Raw genomic sequence first — 22,737 nt, 5'->3', positions numbered from 1 at the left:
TGGGTATTATTCTGCTGCGCGCAGCCCTACAGACCTTTTGGTGACGAAGCAAGATAATACACTTGCCTTCAGATCGTTGTTCAAGTTTTGTTTCCTGGGAATGAGAATTGCCTCACCTTCCAGCCTTTAATTATGTAATGTAAAAGATAGTGGTTCTGAAGTTTGACCTTTGTTAATTCGGGAGAAGAAGCCTATTGTGTTTGACCTGTGATAAACGGACTAGTTTCTGTTGTTAGATAAAGCATGAGGAAGCTTATGTTTATTGTCGAAAAATGACAAACTACAAGCTGAGCAAGGCAGGAGATATGTTGTACGATCTAGTTAAATTCTAAATTAAGTGTAATGTATTTTTTAACTAAACAAGTAAAGGTTTATTTTAAATCTTGAAGGTTGATTTTCACTGTTGAACAAATACCATTTTTGTCTTGTCTTTAGGATTCAGAAAGAACTAGCTGAAATTACATTAGATCCACCTCCTAATTGCAGGTGAGTGCAAACGGTTATCTTTTCATTTACCAGCTGCTTTTTGTTCAATTTTAAGCATGTTGACATCAGAGCATAAATTCAGGAATTCTCTTTGGATTTACTGTGGCTTGAACCTCTTGGCTGTGTGAAATTGACTTAATTTAATGTATTATTCCACAGGCAAGAGCTGTAGGTCATAATATGAATCAAAGAGAAGTGGCTTTTCACAGGCTTCTATTGCCATTTTATTCCTTGAAAAGTAGATTGCTTCAGTGATTTCCTGAACTTATCTAAGGCGAAAGCTGGCCTAGATCACTAGCACTTATATGTAATTAAGAAACGTATTGTTATGAATATGGGAACATCTAGATTTTGACTTGGAAAAAAGAAAATGGCTATGGATGAAAGCTACAAAGTGCTGAACTGTGAACTGTGCATTTGTAGGGCAGTGTGCTGTGGCAGATTGTGATCTCTGTATTTCTTCTGAAAGAATGGCACTTTGTGTGGCACTCTGAATGCTGTGTTCTTGAAATCTGTATATCTTTCTTTGCCTATCAATGTTTTATAAGCAAACTGAGTAGGTATTATTTTTACCGAGACGAATCACAAAATAATCACTTTCTGCCGCAATCTGTCACATTTCCAGTTGTGTTTGTAAAATAATACAAAATGCTTGTTTGTGTTTAGTTGTGTGGTATTGAAAAATATCTGTTGGCCTGCATGGAGCCAGCATGTACCGTAATGGAGACATGTTTTGATCTTGCCGATTTCAGATTGTGCAGAATATAGGAATCTGTACACCAGATCATTGCAATTGTGTTGCTTCTTTTTAATTCAGTATTAGAAGTGCTGGGTTGCACAATTGAATGCAGGGTGACTTGACTGTCTGTGACATTAGAGGTGGATTACAACTCAGAGGGCAGAAAGTGTGTTTATGCTAATATTTAAATTTAATAACTTACATGTTCCACAATCTTTTTTTCTCACAAATGTTCACTTATTTTATTACACTGCTGTAATAGAATGTCATGAGGTGGTTGGTTAATTTTGTTAAATCTGAAGCCTGTGGGTTGTATAAGTGTATTTATCATGTAATGACAGCAACACAGCCACATACTGTACTAAATATAAACTGAGAAGACATCAAGAACTTGATTGTAACAGATGACAAATAATTTATCAAGTGAGTGAAAGAATTTGCATGCCACAACCTTTCTGTTTTCATGACTAATGGAGCTACTTTGACTTCGGTGGCAATTGAGCAGCCTGCAACCTCAGTGAAGCTTCTGAACTGAGAAGCTAGACAACTACTTTGCAGCAAATAGTAGAGATCCCCTTGCCTCTTTTTTAGATTTTGTGTTAATTTTTGCCTGTACTGTCTGATGGATGACCAACACTTGGACCATGCAAAGTGTCTTTGCTCTAGTACTGCTTTGCTTTTTCATTGTGACTCATCATCAGATAGCCTGCATTGACTTGTTCTATGGTAGAGATACTATCGCTTTTCCAACTTTAAAGTCATAGTTTCTCAACCTCAAGCATTTTAATTCTCACAGAGGAAGAAGACTAGAGATTTGCTCTTCACCAAGACTTTACGTTGGTGGTTTGGCAAGTGCATACATCCAATCGCTTGAAAAATGGTTTGAATTTAAATATGGCAAGACTGGAGATCAGTGGAAAGAATATAAAAATCTAAAATAAACTACCCTTTTGGCACAAAGTTCTTGTACCATTGAAAATGGTAAAATGATAAAACAATTAGCTGTAAAAAAATGGAAAAAAGCATATGCTATATCTACAAAGCTTACTGAAAGTGGATTCATTTAGCCATTTTTCAGTGCTTCAAGCCAATGCCTTGTGTGATATCCGAGACAAAGACTTGATATTCATCAGTGTAACCATGAAGGACAACATTCACTTTTCATAGCATGTTAATGAAACATTTGAGTGTCTCAGGGGTCTGTAAACAACCTATGCATGTTATGATAAAAAGGTAAGTTCAAAGGGAGTTCTGATATGGAAATGGTTATCCAGGCTTTGCGGTAAAATATGTGGTTGTGTTGCTTCACTTAAGTATTGTTGCATCCAGTTGTTTCTTTGGTTTGTGTTGGAAATGAAAAATAACGTGAAGAGCTTATAGAATTTAAAATGTTTTTTTCTGTTTAAATTCTGTTCTTATAATTAATTGTTATAGCATTTTTCCTGCCAATTTAAGGGAAAAAGTAAATGATTTGTGTGTTGGCTAAGGAAAAACGGTAGGATCACTAAAGGATTATGCTGGGTAAATCTTGAGATGTTTTGTTATTTTGGGTGCCTATTGTCATGTGGGATTGGAATAGGAGATAGAGAAATGCTATAACTTAAGGGTCTGTGTGGCAAAGTAGTTTAATTTGCTTTTTAGGGTTTTGACCTTTTTTAGCCTGACTCTGAATCTGACTTAAGTAGTTAAATTAGTTTGCTGGTTTCACGTCAGACCTCATTGCATTGTGAATCTGCTTTGTCTTTGAATAAAGCCTCAGAAGAAAAAGGCAAGAACTGATAGGTATGTAGAACTAATTTCCCCAATATTCACTGACCCTGCAGAGCAGATGTGAAAAATGTCAATGGACTAGTTGGGGAAGATCATACTGTGGTTGTGTTAAAATTCTCTGCTGGAAAGGTGAAACAGTTCTGTTCAGGACCTTTCTAGATAACTAAAAATGTATGAAAGAGAACCTAAATAATACACTGTTGGATATCAGGGAATAATAGTTTCTGTAAATGATAAATTTTGGATACATTTTGAATATTTCAACCATGATCACAAGTGTTCCTGCGCTCTTTGTGTGCTTTAGTGACATTGATGTCAGATGTAAAGTGCTTTCACCTTACCTTCTATTAAGGGCAATAGAAGCATATCAGTCAGATGTCATACAGTATGTAACTAAACTAGACTGAAATTAGAATCTCGGTGTTTTAAGTAATTCTGTTCACTTATGTTGCGGAACATTTTATGATGTGATGCTGAATACATCATGTTGGAGTGAAATTCTGTGAGATGAATTTGCATGCTCTTGGCTCTTGGGCTTCAGAAGATGACATCAGCTCTACAAATTAGCTTTTTTTCAAAAACAGTTTGTCAGAGAGCCATCTCTGAAATACAAGTTTATTATTAGAAGCACTATTTATGATTCCATAATTTACTTGTAATGACTGCTGAGCATATTAGGGAAAGCTGCAGATAAATAATAAATGATGATTTCATAGTTGCCTGTCATGATGCTTATAAGAAACATTACCAGTAGTTGCATGGAGGATGTAAATAATTGCTTTAGAAGATGAATAATACGTCAGGTGTTTTTTTATGCTTTTGCCATGTCTGGGAAGCTAGGGGGGAATGGCATTAATCCTGCTGCTGTTCTTTTGTGGCTGTTTTATGCATGTAAAAATCCTACAGTAGTGTGCAAGAAAACGCCTAGTATAATATTGTTTCAATCTGTTTATGTAACTAAGTTTATAAAATTATTTTACAGTGCCTTGCAGATGGGTACATACATATCCAAAGAAACGTATTTGATATGTGAGAATAGGAAAGGCACTCATTATACACCTCATTAGCTTGTTTTGTTACAGTGTGAAACCATTGTTCCTTGGGGCTTGAGAATACCAAAACAAAGTTCTTAATAATGTTGTGAAAAAGGTTTAAATAGTATTGACGTGTTTTATGTCCTTCTAACTGGAAAGCAGTGTTAAGAAAGGTTGTGATTTCACATGGGGTAATATGCTTAGCTGAGAGGTGTACTTTATTTTCAATAAAGATGTTTTAATATGCCTTTTACATTCATTGGCATATTATGTGATGCAGACATATCTCTGAGTGGAAATTGTTTGACAATCGGACATTAAATAATTAATGAAAGGTGACCATGTGCTGTGGAATCATTTGTAAACAGCTTAAGCAGATAAATTCTATTACTTCATTCTTCAACTGGCATTTGCAGTGATTGTTTTGAATTACCATATCCTCTCAATACCCCTGGAGCTATCATGATAAGAATTCCCATGGCGCTGGGGAAAACAATGAGGAATCTCAGAGAAAGTTGGTCACGAACACCTATCTTTGTATTGCAAAGCTGCACAGCAGTTGATCTCTCATTGGCGGCAAACATAAAAATGTTCACTGCGAATACCTTCTACACCTCAGTGTTTTGTTAATCGGTTTTGTTATTATATAAGCAGAAAGACGTTTTCAAGAAGTGAAAAGGCAACAACAACAACAAAAACAGCTAGTTGTGGGGGAGCACTAAAGTATAGCACCACAGTCCTTTATTCCTTTCATTTTAATACATCATTTTATTCAAGCTAAAAAGTCCATTTTCATTAACCTAAACTCTGTGTTAGGGCCTTCATTGTTCGTTAATGATAATGTTTTTTTACATTTCATTTTTTGTGAAGAGTGGGGTATTTGTCTTTGTGTTTTGGTAATCCTTGCCTTGTTTCATGTTCTCACCAGCTAAATATTTTACGTCTTTGATGACAAATTGGTATTATTAGAAATGCAAATTAAATAGCTTGTGTGTAATACAGTATTTTGCATATTTAAAATGACATAAGACATCAAAAATAAGTCCGGAAGCGGTGATATCGATGTATATTGGAAAAGAAAATAATGTTTATAGATTTTTTTGTCTGCCTTGGTGATGGACTGTCATATCTTGTGATTCCCAGAGGGGTTTCTGGTTCCCACCAGGAATAAACTACTCTTTTGATAATGGATGAATGATGATCTTTTGCCCAAGCAAGGAAAAAAGTTTTCCAACCTCCCATTCCCTCTTTGAAGAAATTGATAGTTTCCTCTAATTGATTTTTAAGCATAAGGACAAACTATTTACCTAAACATGACAAAGTCAGGAAGTGGAATTATTTCTGTGGAGAAGTTAATCTATATTGCAGGGTACTGCTACGGTACATACATGCCTAACTCCTTTAATTGTGTTTTTTCATAGTACCTTTTAAATAACATTCTCTGGACTTTCTTTTTCTGTTACACTGTGGGTCTTTGAAATTGAATTCTTGTTTAGTGCTCTAAAAGAAGATATCTTTTTTTTTAATAAAATGAAAGACTTTGCTTCAGTTAAGCATTACGTTAGGGACATAATTGCTTCTGTAAATGTAAGATAAGCATTATCTTTTTGAAATGATAGTGAGCAAATAATAAAGGCTTCAATAATGAGAACTGGCATGCATCCAGTTTTAAATGGGTTTTGTGGTTAGCCAGTATTAACAGTGCTTTAGCCGTAAAAACTGGGACTTGAAGTGAAAAGGCACGATGTTTCAGGTTTGCCATGAGGAGATTGTGAAGTGTCACTGCAGTAATCTGTAAGCTAAATTTATTCAGCAGTGAAACTTGGTTTTACTTGGCAGTAAAGCATTATGAAGAAATCGCTTTGTCTTTGGACAGCATGGACACACGGAGATTTGTGCTGCCCACATGCAGCTTGTGGGTCCTGAGCTTCTGAATTCCAGGCTGTGTGATAACCTTATGTGTGGAGTTTGCATGCTCTCCCCGGGTTCACCTGGCTTTTCTCTGGTACAGTCCAAACAGGTCCAGTTTCCTATCACCGTCCAAACACATGCTGGCTAGGTTCATTGGTGTGTTTAAATTGTCCCTGTGTGTGTGTGCCCTGTGTTGAGCTGGTCACCCATCCAGCATGTGGTTGTGCCTTCCAGGTTACTAAGAATAATCGACTTCCTGATAACAGATGGACGCTTTGTCATCAAAAACTGATACTAAACCATGTTGTATGAAATATCCATGCAGACAGGTCCCTCTCTGCATTTCAGAATGTCTAAATGAAAACAAAGCATCTGTCTCTGTTGCTTTATCATTTCAAAAAGTGATGTGCTGATTTTTTTTTGTAACTGTATTATAACTGAGGGATATATTAGACATACTGATATCCAGCTGTGATAAGCTTAAGCTGGATTTTGTTAGATCGTTTTACAGCTAGAATTCACTCTGGCCTGTATTCTACACTGTTTTCTGTCAGTATTCCAAATATAATTATATACAACTCTATAATGAAATTCAGCATTGTAACATACGGCTTAAACTTGTAGGACTGTTTGTTATGGATATATGTGTTTATAATGAATATGACTGTCCCTACTTGTACACGAGAAACAATTTTAATTTAAAGCTGTATAAGAGATGGCAAGATATTTTGCACAGTTCTATTATATTTTGTTGTAGAGCTGTGATAATAATAATAATAATTGCTTACACTTATATAGCGCTTTTCTGGACGCCACTCAAAGCGCTTTCCAAGTAATGGGGACTCCCCTCCATCACCACCAATGTGCAGCATCCACCTGGATGATGCGCCAGAGCACTCACCACACATCAGCTATTAGTGGGGAGGAGAGCAGAGTAATGAACCCAATTCATAGATGGGGATTATTAGGAGGCCATGATTGGTAAGGGCCAATGGGAAATTTGGCCAGGACACCGGGGTTACACCCCTACTGTTTTCGAGAAACACCCTGGGATTTTTAATGACCGCAGAGTCAGGACCTCGGTTTTATGTCTCATCTGAAGGATGGTGCCTGTTTATAGTATAGTGTCCCCGTCACTATACTGGGGCATTAGGACCCACATGGACCGCAGAGTGAGTGCCCCTATGATAATAGTAATGGAATGCATACCTATCTGACTAAGAACTTAATACAAAATGCACAACCATTGGAATTCTCCAACATTTGGTAAAGTTTGTTGCAGCCTATATGATGGAGCTGCCTTTTAGGGTCTTCTTATCAAACCTTTCAAGTGAAATTCTTCATGGCCTCCCGGCAGTTACCGTATCTAAAACCTGGAGTCCCTAAAGTACATACTTTACTTTAAGAGTATCAGCCTCTGTCTTTGACTTTTATGTACAGCAGGTCAGATGCAGTTTCAATTTATTATTCAGATAGCTTCGGTTTCTAGACACCGCAGAACTGCCTAACAGTTCGTTTTTAACCAAATGAATCATATAATATGACTGTAAGAAATGAATCATACTGCCTTGCAATAGTAAATTGCAATGATGTGATATTTTATGTACTGTATAGCTTGCTTGTAGTAGCAAAGTGATTTATACAGTATAAGTCGTTCCAGCCCTGGAGCATACACAATTTATGTAATTTTTATGGTTCTTCACTGGGGGGAGTATGACAAATATTCAAATATCAGGTCTTGACACCACATGTTCTAAAATAGTCAATTATGTACATAAAACAACAAAACACCCCTGTCAGGCAAAGCTGCGAAAACTGAACATAGCTGGTTTAATTTTCCAGACAGAGTTTATGCAGCAGTGGTATGAGCAGTTAGATAAATAACTAAAATTAACTAAATGTTTGGCACTTAAAATTAATAGAGTCTGCGGATTTATACAAAAAAAGATGCCTAAAGGGAAAACTAACTGTTCCTGTATGAAGCACTGCATTGAAGACAAAAATGATGCACTTTCTCTGCAGTTCACTTTTTATATTTATTCAGTCTAAGGGTTAAGTTCTTAATAAACCTTCTTTAATTGATAATAAATCTACAGTAAACATGTCCAACCCCTTATATATTGACACTGGTCCGTCACTGAATAATAATTCATTATAATTCCTTATGCTGACAACATTTGTCATTAACAGCTTTGATCAGTATAGGGTTTACTATGTACTTTATCACAGGCACTTCAGTGTGGCCATGGTGAGGAGCAGCATAAGTTGTACATCCGTAATCTGTAACTTTGCACAGAGTCCCATTCCTCTCATAGATAAATAAGTAACTTCACCTGCAGCATACAGAACTTTGTGTACAGTAGTCCCTTCTTAACTTATTAATAATAATAATAATCGTTTACACTTATATATAGCGCTTTTCTGGACACTCCACTCAAAGCGCTTTACAGGTAATGGGGACTCCCCTCCACCACCACCAATATGCAGCATCCACCTGGATGATGTGACGGCAGCCATAGTACACCAGAACACTCACCACACACCAGCTATTAGTGGGGAAGAGAACAGAGTAATGAAGCCAATTCATAGATGGGAATTTTTAGGAGGCCATTATTAAAATTTGGCCAGGACACCGAGGTTACACCCCTATTCTTTTCAAGAAACGCCCTGGGATTTTTAATGACTACAGAGTCAGGACCTCAGTTTTATGTCTCATCTGAAGGACGGCGCCTTTTTACAGTGTAGTGTCCCTGTCACTATACTGGGGCATTAGGACCCACATAGACCACAGGGTGAGCGCCCCCTGCTGGCCCCACTAACACCTCTTCCAGCAGCAACCTTAGTTTTTCCCAGGTCTCCCATCCAGGTACTGGCCAGGCTCACATCTGCTTAACTTCAGTGGGTTGCCAGTTGTGAGTTGCTGCTGGCAGTAATTAAGATTTCGCTACCTTATTTCCATCTCAACAATTCTTAACTGACAGTGAATGATGAGCAGACACAGGTGAGAATGATTGTGTATAAAGTTGCGAGTGGCATCCTCTTCTGCTGAGGTCCAGTAGATTACATTTTAGCAAACAGCTGATTAAGGGCAGTTCTGACAGTCAGAAATTTGCACTGATCTGATACAAGTTACAAATCCCAGTCAACGTTTTAAGAGCTGAAAGCAAAATTTAAAACATGCCTCACACAGAAGACTGAAGTCAGTTACCATGTTATTAAAAACTTGGCTGAAACAAAAACCAGAAGAGGCCAGGCTCCCCTGAGACCAGGTTTGGAAACCACTGAACTAGACACTCCTGCCAAGACCTTCACACTTGGACCTCCTCATCAAGTGGTCTGTTGTACAAAACAATTAGCATATCATTCTGCATGTTGACGGCACACTCGCTGGGGAATTCACACAAATCATTTCTAAAGAGGCTTGGCGCCATTGCTGGAGAGTCCACCTGAGGTGTTGCTCCATCGTATCAATGGCACAAAGGCATTGTTCTTTTGATAGGCAGAGCATATTAATTACTTTCTGTTTTTATTCCTTGATTTCCACCAGGCTACATACTCAGCTGGGTAAATTGCCTAATCACCTGTGCCCGATTGACTTTCTTATTAATGAGGTAAATCTGTGATTATGCTAATTATTCAAGTGTATGAAAGTCAGTCATGAATGATGAATGATCAGTTAATCAAAACTGAACCAAAAACACTTAGCCAATATCCTTTTTTTTCTGAAAAACATACATGCATAGAGTAATGCATTTCTTTTAATGCTCAGTATATTACTGTTAATGTTACTGTTAATGTTGCCTGTTTTTTACATTAAGAGAGCTTAAGGAATGGAAGCACTACATAAATGCATGAATTATTACTATAAGGATGTAAATGTTTATTTAGATCTGTTGGATAAAAGTTAATCTGTTATGCTCTCACCCTAAATTTAAATAAATTGACCATTCATGCCTACAGTACCTGACCTCATACATGGCCAAATACAGTTATTTGAAGCAGTGCAAAAGGAACACATTTTGTGGATATTAACATTACAAAAAAGATTCCACATATGTAATTCATTTTTGTCCTTTTTAACATCCATGCATTTTTAGTAAAATAGAGCTCAGGATGAGGTCCAAAGTAAAATTTGACATTTCCATTAAAAATTCACTTGAAATTTAGTTTTTTTGTTCTTGGTTTTGAGCTGTTAATACTTTTTTGTATCACTTTAGGAAATAGTGTGTCAGAATGTATTCAAGCTTTTGTTTTTCACATTATGTTTAGTGAATTAAAAAAATGTATTAAAGGTGGGCAGCACAGTGATTAGCATTGCTGCTTGGCAGTGGTGGGTCCAGGAGTGCTATGTGTGTGGTGTTTGTATGTTCTCCCCATGTATGCGTGGGTTTGCTCTGGGTAGATTAATTGGCCCAGGTGCGAGAGTATGATGTGTCTTTGTCTGTGTGCCCTGTGATGGTCTGTATCCTGCTTTGCGCTCGTTGCTTGCTGGGATAGGCATCAGATCCCCCGCAACCATGTCCTGGATAAAGAGGTAAGCAGACGTATGTATTTAATTAAAAGTGCTACGTGTAGGTGAAATTCTGTTTACCAAAGAAAGAAAATTATTTTTTCTTCTAAGTTAAAGCACCTGTTGTTCTCCATGATTTTTGTTTTAAAGATTAACTTCTTGACAAGTGACAGACCATGTGTTGCTTGCTGCCTGTGTGGACAAAAACGTACACACTTTTAGAAATGAGAGAGAAGTAGGCCATTCAGCCCATCTTGCCTATTTGATAGATAGTAGTCGATGGATCCAAGAATCTCATCTATGTGTTTCTTAAAAGAAACTTGGACACTGACCTCAATGATCTGGCTGGGTAGTTTATTCCATAGTGCCATATCCCTTTAGGTAAAGAAATTCCTCCTGTTCTTGTTTTTAATCCCTTAAGTCCTGGAATGTATCCGGTTGCTCTTCTCAGGACTGATTTCAGTGTAGCAACATCTTTTCTATCACATGGCTATCAAAATTGTACACAGTATTTAATATAATAGAGTTCACAGTAGTGCAATTTTAACATATCATGCCTTTATTTTGATTTATAATGCTTTTAAAAATAAATCCTATCATTTTGTTTGCCTTCTGAATTGCCTTCCTACATTGTCTAGAAATGTAAATGATGTGGCGACATCATAAGTATTACTGATGTACATAAGTAGCCTCTTCTAGCTCAGCATTTCCTATGTTTTATTTATAGTTTATTTCTACTACCTGCACGTGTAACCCTGCACTTGTCTATATAATTATATTGACTAATATGCTTTCCCGTGACATCACGGGTAATAAAAAAATCACAGGAAGTGAAATCTATGCCCTATCCCTCAGCCTCTGCTGCAAACTATGGTGTCTCATTAGTGTTGTGCATTATGTATGATATGTGATATTGATTGCATGATATATTGCATGATATGATTGTATGATATAGACCTGAATTTGATCCTTAAAGGATAAATGTGAAATGTTATGTGAAAACAGTTTTGATTTATTGGTTTAACAATTCTTACCACGATAAAAGCCAAAATAAGTGAGCTCCATATAAAACCCCCACCCCCACCCCCTCAAAAAAGCAACCCATAAACTCATTGTTTTTTTAAATAGGAGGCCATTTCTAATAAAAGGAGCAACAATGTCTCCTATATTTCTTATGTTGATTCTCTGCCCCACCTTTAACCTATGTAAAAAATGTTTTCCCCAAAATAGTCCTAGCATTTGATTGGTTAAAAGTAACCCCAATCCTCTGATAGTATTTGTCTTTTGTAAACACGCTCTCACATTGTCGGTAAGCCACACCTCAAGATAAGAATATTTCATACCTGGCACACAATGGTATAATTCTCTTTTAAAGATTGCAATTGTGATGTAGCACTTGTGCACCAATTCCTCTAAAATGTACCACAACATAAAATAAATTAACGATGCTCTTGCTTAAATGTATGGTCTTTTGGTATTAAAGTGTTTTTCATTCAGTTAACTCAGAATGGAACTTTCTTAACAGCTGTATCATCAGAAAGGAAGGGCATTTCATACTGGCTTGGAAAAGATCAAAAGAGTTCCTAACCAGAGTTACTAATTTTCTGAAGGAAATCTTCCTTATGTTTTGTACAGTCATACATCGTCTACTAAATGACTAAAGGGGATTTCCAAAGAGATAAGACTAACATAGATACTGTATAGGTACGATATAATGGATTATAAACTAATATACATTGAAAGGGTGCGGTGCTTTGAACCCATTGACATTTAAATATCCGTATTATTCATTGTACTTGTTATTGTTTGCATTTATTGAAGGCCCTTTTTCAACCACTATCACTTCAGTAAAAGGGTCTGTCACACTGCATGGCATATGAAAGCAATGAAGCATGCACACTCATAGCCCAGTGCTTTTCCTGACATAATTCCATCAAACATCTTCATTTTGTAATTGAGTGCTCGCTGCTCAGGTCACTCATTAAGCACTTTACCTAAACAGAGTTCATTAATAGAATGAGTCAGCAGGGCTGCATATTGAGTAACCTCTGTCTGAAAAAAATATATAAATACTGGCCATTTTTAAAGCAGTACAGTTATCAGAGTGGAAGGAGTAAACAGAAATGCTCTTACTACATGACCCTGCATAACTTTTATGAGAGTAATGTAACTACTGCTGCCCAGAGCCTGTCTCGAATTCTGATGGGAATATCATGACTTCCTGTCTGTAAGTATCCAGTTTATTCATATTCCACTCCCACGTGAGCAGTGGCAGTCTCACAATATATAAAACTATTCTTCAGATTCAGGAAGTCGTTCTGACCACTGATGAACAAAAATAAAGTTGGAAATATTCATTATGAATGACAGCTGTTTGGGATTCCGAGAGCACCTGTCCTGCACAATGTTATACTGTATATGTTTACTGTGTATCTGTATGTCACGTTTTTTAACATTTCCAAAGGGAGTTAAATAAAAAACAGATTTGCTGTAAATTTCTTAGGATCTTTTTTGGGGAATAAAATAAATATTTACTATAAAGTGGGGTAAAAAAAATATTTTTTACCCGATTGTGATGTTAAAAAAAAGAGCCATTAAAATTATGCGGTAGTTAGGTTCCTGATATAGCACGTATGCCCCAAATCGCGTATAATCAGAAAAAAACCCTTAGGCCCTCCTATTCCCCTCAATTAAGTAAAAATCAATCGTAAGTGTATTAGTATGCGTATATATGTAGTTTAAAATATTATGAAAACAGTAATACAGCAAATATAATACCGTACAATATACTACATTGATCAAACAAAATTGTATAATAAAATGCAGGGAACACAGCAGATGCATAACTGTCTACGAATAGCCTTCTCTCTGTCTTTAATTGCATGAATCAAAGATTCATTCTTGCAATATATACGCGTCAAGCTAATCGCAATCATCCCACTTTTTAACATATTCAGAATAATAATTTTGCCTTTCCCTTCCTACTTTCTGTTTACGAGCTACAGTATATTGAGTACGATGCTCCACGATAAAGAAATCACCGGCGTGCTATACAGTAGGCTCTGCAACTACAGTAGTTCCCACAACACAGCTCAGCCGCGCCAGATTTGCATTAGTGAAATTTCCCACATTGTTTGAGTTTTCATTTATTTTGTCGTCGCTGTCTGCGTATACACGAATTTGCTACAAAATATATTTTGCGTAAAACGAGAGTCTACAGGTAATTGTTATAGAAATAAATGGTGTGCCTCAAATTTAAATCTTCATTTGTTCAAAATTATATTTTTAGTGACACAACATTTAAAAAAAATAAAGTTCAGGGTCTTTAAATAGCTACTTTGTGAAACATTCGCCATTCTAGTTGATCTTTGAGGCAGCAGTTTCATAACCAGGCAAGCTTCATTTTTTGTAGTGTGCAAAAACAGGCAAGAGAAAATGAGAATAGCTGAGAAAGAGAAATAAATACTGTAATGGAGCATAAAATAAATGTTAAAATTTATTTTAGTATTTTAAAGAAAAAAAACGTAAAGGATGAACTATTTCTAGAACAATAATGATAAATATCTAGACAATAAAAGGGAAACAGTACTTAATATGTACAGTACATTAATCCGGCATTATATGAGCCTATTTCGTTCCTCAAAAATTAAATCCCATTACTTCCTCTGATTGGTTCCAGAACTAAATAAAAGTTCCTTTAAACACCCAGGCTTCACCTTAATTCACCATGATACCTAAATATAAAAACAATAACATTCCTGGTTAATTTTTCGGGTAACTAACATTCTTAAAGTCTTTAGTCGATGCATAAATAATAGGTAGGAAAACAATAACACTTCTGCTCATTTATTATACAGTATACAGTAGTTATAAGTGTAAAATCATTAGGTAAAATCCCATGTAATATGTGCTTAACACACAGGTCTTTCTTATAAAAAGTTCAGATGTATTAAAAATAAAAAGTGCATTCCTCATCTATATAGATGAGAGAAAAGAATAATCTTGACAATGCTTTACTAAGAGCCCTCTTGTAAATCTGCTCATTAATTAAAAAAAAAACAGGTAGGAATCACTACATCTGATTTTAACAGAAACTCATATAGCCAGGAGTTGGTGTGCTACAATAAGGTATTCACTAAGGACGGAGTCAACCGTATACTGGACAGCAGGAAGTCAAAGTTCTGTATTAAATCATATTAACATAGAAAAGGCAAAGTATTTATGGGTACGAGAGGCACTCAGGATTAATATTCTGTATCTCAAGGGCCCTATGGTGTCCTACCTATTGTACGTAATGTACAAGATGTTATTCACAAGCCTTTGAACAGTTGCTCAAGACAATAATAGTACCTATGGACTGGAGAATTACTAATATAGTGCCCATCCATTAAAAGGGTGATAACATTGAAGTGCTTATGGACCAAGAAGTCTGATTTCTACTACACAAAAGGTTATTGAAACACCTATATTGAAATACGATCTTAGGCAAGCACAGAAGTTAAGTCAAGGGATATTATGATAAATTGTACAATGTCTAGTAAAACCACATTTGGAAGATTGTGTACAGTTTTGCTTACCACATTACTAAAAAAGTTATTGCTGCTCTGGAATCTGTCCAGAGAACAGAAACCAGATACATTCCCAGGCTTAAAAGAATGTCCAACACCAACAGTCTTAAAACACTGATTTTTTTGGTCTTGAACACAGATGGCTACGAAGGGACCTGACTCAAATATTCAGGCTCCTCAAAGTCAACCAAGTGGACTTCTTTATAATCAATATTGAAACACAAACCAGAGGACGCAAGTGAATGTGTAAACTATGTGAATGTGTATTAAAAACCAAGAACAGGAGGCAGTTCTTTATGGAAAAGGTTGTGGAAGTAAGGAACAAGTTACCTAGTCAAGATGTTGAAGCCAGTCCTTGGCTGCTTTCCTGAAATGCCTAGATGAGATCCTCTGATCACCTGCTGGCTAACGGGGTAAATGCGATGAATTGCATTCTCTCCTTGTAGCTTTCTTAGGTTCTTTTTGTCTTGTATCACCATTTTTTGAGGCCTTACCAAAAATCCAAATATTTGCAACATTGCCCAGCATGAGTATGCAAATGCTGTTGGGTTGTTTATCTTTATCCATCTTAAAATCAGTGCTTTGAAATGCATACTGTAGATGTTTCTTTGCCTCGCAGAGTTCACTTATTCGCAACCCTGCCTGCTGTAAAAGAGGTGAGATATTACTGTAATTGTAATTCATGTGGAAAAATGTCAGAGATCTCATCACCTTAGTGTAGATGAAATAATTTAGTAATGATAAAAACATCTGCCCTAAAGACTGTAGCCCGTCTGTTAATCAGTGTCCAAGGGCATGTAAAAACCATATCTGACCTGTAACGATTTGTTCGTTTAGGGAAAGCTTTTAGTTTTCAATACAAGACAACTTTATTCTTACATAGCTCATGGTGGTATATCAACATGTATCAATGGCAAAGACAGAGATAAATAGAAGTAAAATATTGATGGGATGAGAGCCTGGGCTGGGCAAGGTGTTGATTACTTTCAGTTCTTTCCTAACAGCAGTATTGATGACTGTAGCTGCCAATGGTTTTCCCTGAAGCTCTGTTTTTATATTGTAGCTGAACAGGATGTTTCAGTTGGAGTCAGGGGCATGACATAATCAGACTACAGAAAGTGTTTTTTTTCCTCCTCCCAGTTTTTTTTTTCGGCTTGCCGTGTTTGTGAAGCTGTGATAAGTCTTGACTGATGCCATTCTCTATTGAATCTTATAGCTGTGACCTATGTTGGTTGTAATCGTTTCATTCATATCTGGGATCCTCACAAGATGCTCTTTAAAAGGATGGTTTAATCATGCAGCAGCATTTAATCCTCCAATTCTAAGCACTGCATCAACATACACTCTCAAAGCAGCACAAAATGCATTGTAGAAAAATGTTATAAAATCTCTTCTGTAAATGTTTTATACCTTATGGCATGGTTCACAGTAAAGAGACCAGGTAGACAGGGATTTTGTTGCATATTAAGGCAGTTATTTGTTCACAGTTGTTTTTAGTTTTTTCTTTCAGCAACAGCTAATGAAATTGATTTCAGTCATGTGTTGCTGCTAGTAGATGTTTATCATTGTGAGATTTCAAAAACACTATGTGGGTTCTCTTTTTTTTCTGTGGCCTCTGCCTTTGTGCTATTAATCATTAAACTAGCATGTCAGAGGTCTTGAAGTGCCTTGCGTGTTATCTCATTTAAAAGATAAAGCAAAAGGGAACCATTTGAAAAGCAAAAGGAAGTATTTAAAAAACATAGGCTGTTTCCAAGGGCTCCTGGGGTATATACAGTAGAAATAAAAATTATAATTATAGTTATCAAAACATTACTTTGGAGGACAACGTGAGGTTTGATTGTATAAACTGTATTCTGGAGATCAGTGTAAAAAATACAGCATGTTTGTGGAAGAAGATGATATGAAATTAAATGAAGAGTGAAGTGCTATACTTTATTAGGTTAGACTATTCTAAATGCAAAACAAGAAAATGAATGCTACCGTATTTCTTTTTTTAGATTTTTTTGCTAAAATGTAAAGTACCCTTTTAATAAAGGTGATTTATAACATTGTGAATCAATCTTTTAATCTTTGTGTATTCATTAATAACATCAGTGCCTTCATTATCAGTTTTCTTCATGGCTACTAATCTAGAGGATATCTTAAAGTGATTCCTTTTTTATTATGAAAGAGAGACCATGGTTGATATTTTCATAAAGATATTTATACATCAAAGCTTCTTGTTTCTCTAGGGCTTAAGGAGTATGTGAATAGATGTCATTAATCTAGGGATCAATAGCTCTACTGATTTACTTTAGCTAATAAAGCCCACTTAGTTTACACAGGGGGTGGAATTATATAAATCCAGCATCCGAAGAAACTTATCAGTTATAACTATAATAAATGAGCAAAGTCTTTAAAAGGTATAATAAAGGTGTTTTATTGGAGGTTTACTGACATGTTATTGGACAGACATGACAAGTACAGTAAATTCATTATGCTTATTAATATTTGTCTTCGAAAGGGTGGATCAGCAGGGGTTGTAGTTATTTTTGGAAACAATACAAAGATGTACAAGATGGAGTTCTGTCCTGTTCCGCTTGTAAATGTAGGACAACCATTGTGCCAGTTTACAGGTTTCGTTCCGAGTCCTCGGTACTGCATGTTATCCCATCCCATTCCTCAAATGTTCAGTGGGGTAAATGAAGTCATGCAGTCAAGTCGCCATTAAATGCTACAAATGGAGTTCTAGACTGGTCAGTTGGTCTGTTCTAATCAACAAATAGCACCGCGCTGACTAAAGAGGTCTTGGCTCCGCAGCTGGGAAGGATACTTGAGGTGTTGCTCACATGACTTCATTTATGTTGTGGACATTGGTGACCTGTGAGCCCCTGGAGTGTTGTCAGGTCTGCAGATCGTTACTTAGCTGTTTCCTTAAGGCTGAAATGCTGGTGTTTCTAAATCAGTGGAACTCGGAGTGCAAAAAAGATTATGAAGAGGGAGCATAATGATGTATTGATCTTGGGGAGGTGTCGTCATTTGTGGTCTGCTAGGTCATGACTTGTCATTGACAGACTGTGGCAGTAATGCCTTGCCATGTTAGAATTTGTTGTCTGTAAACACCCTAGGCAGTGTTCTGACTTCATGCAGCATATTGGGGGCCAAACTAAGGTGTCTCTTGATGAGCATGGCATAATGGTTCCTTTCTGTGTTTTTTTTTACTTGATTTTCACCAGGCTAGACAAAGTTTAAATCACCTCATCACTTGTTCCCAATCAGCTTTCTTGCTAATGAGAGGATTTAGTGGTTAAGTGATAGTAATCATTAGAGTGTGTCACTGCCAGTCATTAATGATCAATTCATCAAAATGAATCTTAAAAACATTTAATTGGTGCCCAAAATCTGGATTTTTTTTCTGAAAAAAAATGCGTAGAATGAGAGGTTTCTTTTGATGCTCATGTGTGGAAAAGTTTGTGGTCAAAATGTATGTTTCAGTGAATCCCTAAGTGAACAGAAACTGACTCCGTACAGTGCATTACAATTTTCTGCAAATTTTAATGCAGTATCAGTATTTATTTATTTACAGTTTTGTAAAATACAGACAAAATAACAAGACAGTGAATATAGTGAATATACCACATGCAAACGTTTGGGCACCCTGTCAGTCAGTACTTAGTAACACCTCCACTGGAAAAAATCACAGCTTTCAAACATGTCCTGCAGCCAGCTAAGAGTATTTCTATTCTTTTGTTCTTGCTTTTGGATTTTATTCCACTTTTCCTTGCAGAACTCTTCAAGCTCAGAAACATTCTTAGGTATTCTTGCATGCACTGCATGTTTCAATGGGGTGCCTACACTTTTGCACACAATTATACGTCCATCTCACTAATAAATCCTCTTTTCTGCCCTTTCAAAGTATTCTCAAATTCTGTTTCAACAAAAAACTTACCTTTTTTTGTCTGTAATATATAATTATGACTGTGTGCCATAAATATCTATTACCTAGTCACAAGTAAATAGACACCCCAAAAAATGTCAGTTGTGTGCATCTGTTTAAGTCTGATCTGGCATATATAAATATGTACACAGCCAGCTAAGAGTATTTCTATTCTTTTGTTCTTGCTTTTGGATTTTATTCCACTTTTCCTTGCAGAACTCTTCAAGCTGAGAAACATTCTTAGGTATTCTTGCATGCACTGCATGTTTCAATGGGGTGCCTACACTTTTGCACACAATTATACGTCCATCTCACTAATAAATCCTCTTTTCTGCCCTTTCAAAGTATTCTCAAATTCTGTTTCAACAAAAAACTTACCTTTTTTTGTCTGTAATATATAATTATGACTGTGTGCCATAAATATCTATTACCTAGTCACAAGTAAATAGACACCCCAAAAAATGTCAGTTGTGTGCATCTGTTTAAGTCTGATCTGGCATATATAAATATGTACACAGAATCTAAAGTAACCTTTTGAGCATATAATTCCCTCTTGTTATATTTTAGTTTTGTTTCTTATGTTACTGGTTATGAACAGTTCCTGCTCAATTTCCTCCCGTGTCTAGTCTGTAGAATTGTTTTCCCCAAGGGTACTGCCGAGAATAAAAACTTGTGTTTTGAATGTGGCTCTTAAAGTGCAGTAATGTGCTTTTTTGCATCATCAAAATCACTTCACAAAGACATGTTAGTCATCCCACACCTTTAAAGCTTTGCCGACTGCTGTCACTAACGCTTAGGCTGAAACCCTGCGCAAAGCTTGCTTTCAAGAATCACTTTGTTGTGTAAATAACCCTTTGCCCTTGACAATCAGTTGCTAAGATGTTTTCTCTAGCGTTAGTGCTTTACTCGTTGATATAAATCTGACCCTCTGTGTTTTTATATTTTGATCTTTACTTTCTTCTGTGTTCTGAAGCTCGTGTGAATAGTCCTTATGGTAAATTTTTGGTTCATAATGTATTTCTAGAAACAATTATATGTAACAGTTCAAAACCAATTTTTAAAGATGGGGAAATTTTATATTACTTTTTTCTAACAATATGTCAACCGTTGTATCTTTAGTTTTATTTCATATTCAAAATCATGATCATATTATCATGTCAGATTAATTCTCTCATATTAAATGAAACAATTTGATCCAATTGTATCTGTTTAAGGTATCTTTCAGGCCCTGTCTTAATGTTTACCAGAGCTGCAAGGTCACCCTGAATCTGATCTGATCAACAGCTAGGTACAGCTACCAAGTTGTTTAGCTGATACGGTATGAACTACGCAATAAATGAAGTGTGTGGTATCTTTATTTACAATAAATGAAATTTAAAACTAATAAATCAAATGTATACCAAAACAATGATCATTTGAAACAGATCATTTTAAAACCAAAGCCAGTCTATTTATTTGTTAGCCTATATGTAAGGATTTAATGTAATTCTAAATTAAATAATTAAAAATTGATGAGTAACAACCATTTAAAGCTGATAGTAGCGTAATAGCACTTGTGACCACTATAAAATCCTTACTAGTGGGTAGAAGCCAGCAAATCCTAATTCGTAGTGGAAGATCTTTATGCTGAGAAAATTTTAAGAAAATTGAACGTTTTGTACAGTTGCTGGCGGAAAAAAAAAAACATTGAAAAGCCATTGTTTCTTCATTTGTTTTCACCTGAAGAAAATGGACGATGCACCCCTACTCCCCCTGTGAAGTCAATAGTTGTACATCCTTTGTTAATGACTCGACTGTTTTTTTAACATCTATTATTGCTTGGAATGCTGCCGTCCTCTGTTACTGGGAAAGGAAGTGATGAAAATGAGTGTGTCCACTTACTGTATTGGTAAGGTCTTCACTGTTATTGGATCTTATTCACTAGATAAATGATGAATTGCGCCCCTGTCTCACTGATTGCCACAGGCCAGCTCCCCCTGACACATGGTGCATTTGAAATGGGAGTTTTTTTCCCATTACTAACACAATAAATGGCCATTTTATTGTTCACTTGGGTTTGAAATGACTGTTATACATCGTAGAACCCTGCATATTATCTGTCCGTCTTTGACACACTCATTATTGCCACGACAAGAAGCATAAGCTGCTGACATTCTCCTCACACATTTATTATTGTTCGTAATCCGTGTAACACCAGCCATATTTAGCAAGTAAACTGCTTTAAAGGGAATCTGCCAAGTGGATTCCTTGACAATAATAAACTGGTCCATAAATAAAGCATTTAAAAATTACCTAGCTTTAAAATGATATTATTCTTATCTAGTTTACTAATAATATAATATGTCTTTTTAGCATGTTTTATTAAAAGCAAAAGTTAAACGTGTGAGTAATCATCTCCCAATATGAAAGACAGGCATGTGTTCAAGCAAGCTAAAGTGATGTGAAAAATCACAATAGTATATGTAAATACCTATCAAGAAGACCCAAAACTAACAATAATAAAGCTATCTTTATACATTTGTTTAGCAGGGGTGTCTTTTAACAAATTTCATCATGATAAGTTGGCATTATCACTAGCTTTGCCCATCTTACAACACGTCAGTATCCTGCCATTTATGTTGTAGTTCTCACATTGCGGAAACAGACAACCTGACTGATAGAGGTTGAAATTTACAAAGATATCAATCTTGATAATGTTTTCTTTTTCTGTTGATTAGCAAAGCTCACAAAGAAAGAACCCGCTTCCTGCTTCACCCCTCATTCAGCGTTGCAACTGAACTGTGTCCAGTCACTTGTCATCATGCACGTTTTACATGATTGATCTTTCTGCTCCAGAACACTTTGTGTTACTATTCGTTCGTTTATTTTTCAAATGAGAATTAAAGTTTCAGATTTATCTGTCATCGTGGTTCACCTAGAAAGTTCTTAATGTTTGTAATAGCAATGAGGACTTTCCTGATGGTGAAGGTTTTCGTGCTGATGGTTCTTAACTGAAACTTAAGGATGTAAGGATGTTAAGGCCATCACATATAATGGAACAGCACAACTGTTAATGGCAGTAGTTAAGCTGTGATTACATACAAGTATCTTTATATTTTTTTCTGTTTTGTTTACCTTTAAATTTATGGGATCATTTAATTAAATTTCACCTATGTGAATCGTAGGGAGTTTTTTTAATTGCCAAAACAGTAAACCTTGAACAAATCCACTTCCTGTTAGCTCCCAAAACAAAACTCAATTGCAGTGTAATGCCATATAATCTTCCTAATTGACGGGTTAGAAAATGCAACCCTAGTACAGAAAGTCACAAGTACTTTGTTTCAGAAATACCCTTTTATACTGCCTACATTCCCATAAATATAATCAAGAAGAAAATGTGCTTCTTGGTGAATACATTCAAATGATTTAACGCTGAAAACAAAGGGCTCAACTGTTAGCAAATCTGATGAAGTATGTTGTTAAATCTATTCTTCTGATGTTATTGTTACTGATTTTTTCTTAACTGTACTTTTATGTTGGTTTTCATGCTTTTTCAATCCCTTACTTTCATGTAAAGCTTTGCTTTGCTTGAAAGACGCTGTGCAAAATAAACTTTCATCAGCTGGAACAATAAATCATGGTAAAAACTACTTATATTAATGTGGGAAGATCATTTTGCTTCAAAAACCTTCTATAGGCATCAAAACAGTGTGATTAATAATAATTGCTTACACTTATATAGCGCTTTTCTGGACACCCCACTCAAAGCACTTTACCGGCTTTACAGAAACGACATGGGATAATAAATGACCACAGAGAGA

General features: G+C 36.0%; 1 protein-coding gene across 5 annotated transcripts in view; it reads left to right on the top strand.

The window, feature by feature from the left end:
- ube2e2 (ubiquitin-conjugating enzyme E2E 2) overlaps window positions 1-22,737 on the top strand; it is a 146,006-nt gene that overhangs the window by 4,995 nt on the left and 118,274 nt on the right. For all 5 annotated transcript variants that reach the window (XM_088928695.1, XM_088928694.1, XM_088928698.1 and 2 more), the window contains exon 3: window positions 436-486. In XM_088928695.1, the coding sequence (XP_088784821.1) occupies window positions 436-486 (51 nt within the window). The remainder of the gene's footprint in view (window positions 1-435; window positions 487-22,737) is intronic.

The sequence above is a fragment of the Atractosteus spatula genome, chromosome 12 (assembly GCF_055471065.1).
Source record: "Atractosteus spatula isolate fAtrSpa1 chromosome 12, fAtrSpa1.hap1, whole genome shotgun sequence".
Taxonomy (NCBI): domain Eukaryota; kingdom Metazoa; phylum Chordata; class Actinopteri; order Semionotiformes; family Lepisosteidae; genus Atractosteus; species Atractosteus spatula.
Note: the sequence above shows the minus strand (reverse complement) of the source record. Positions and strands in the feature narration are given on the sequence as shown.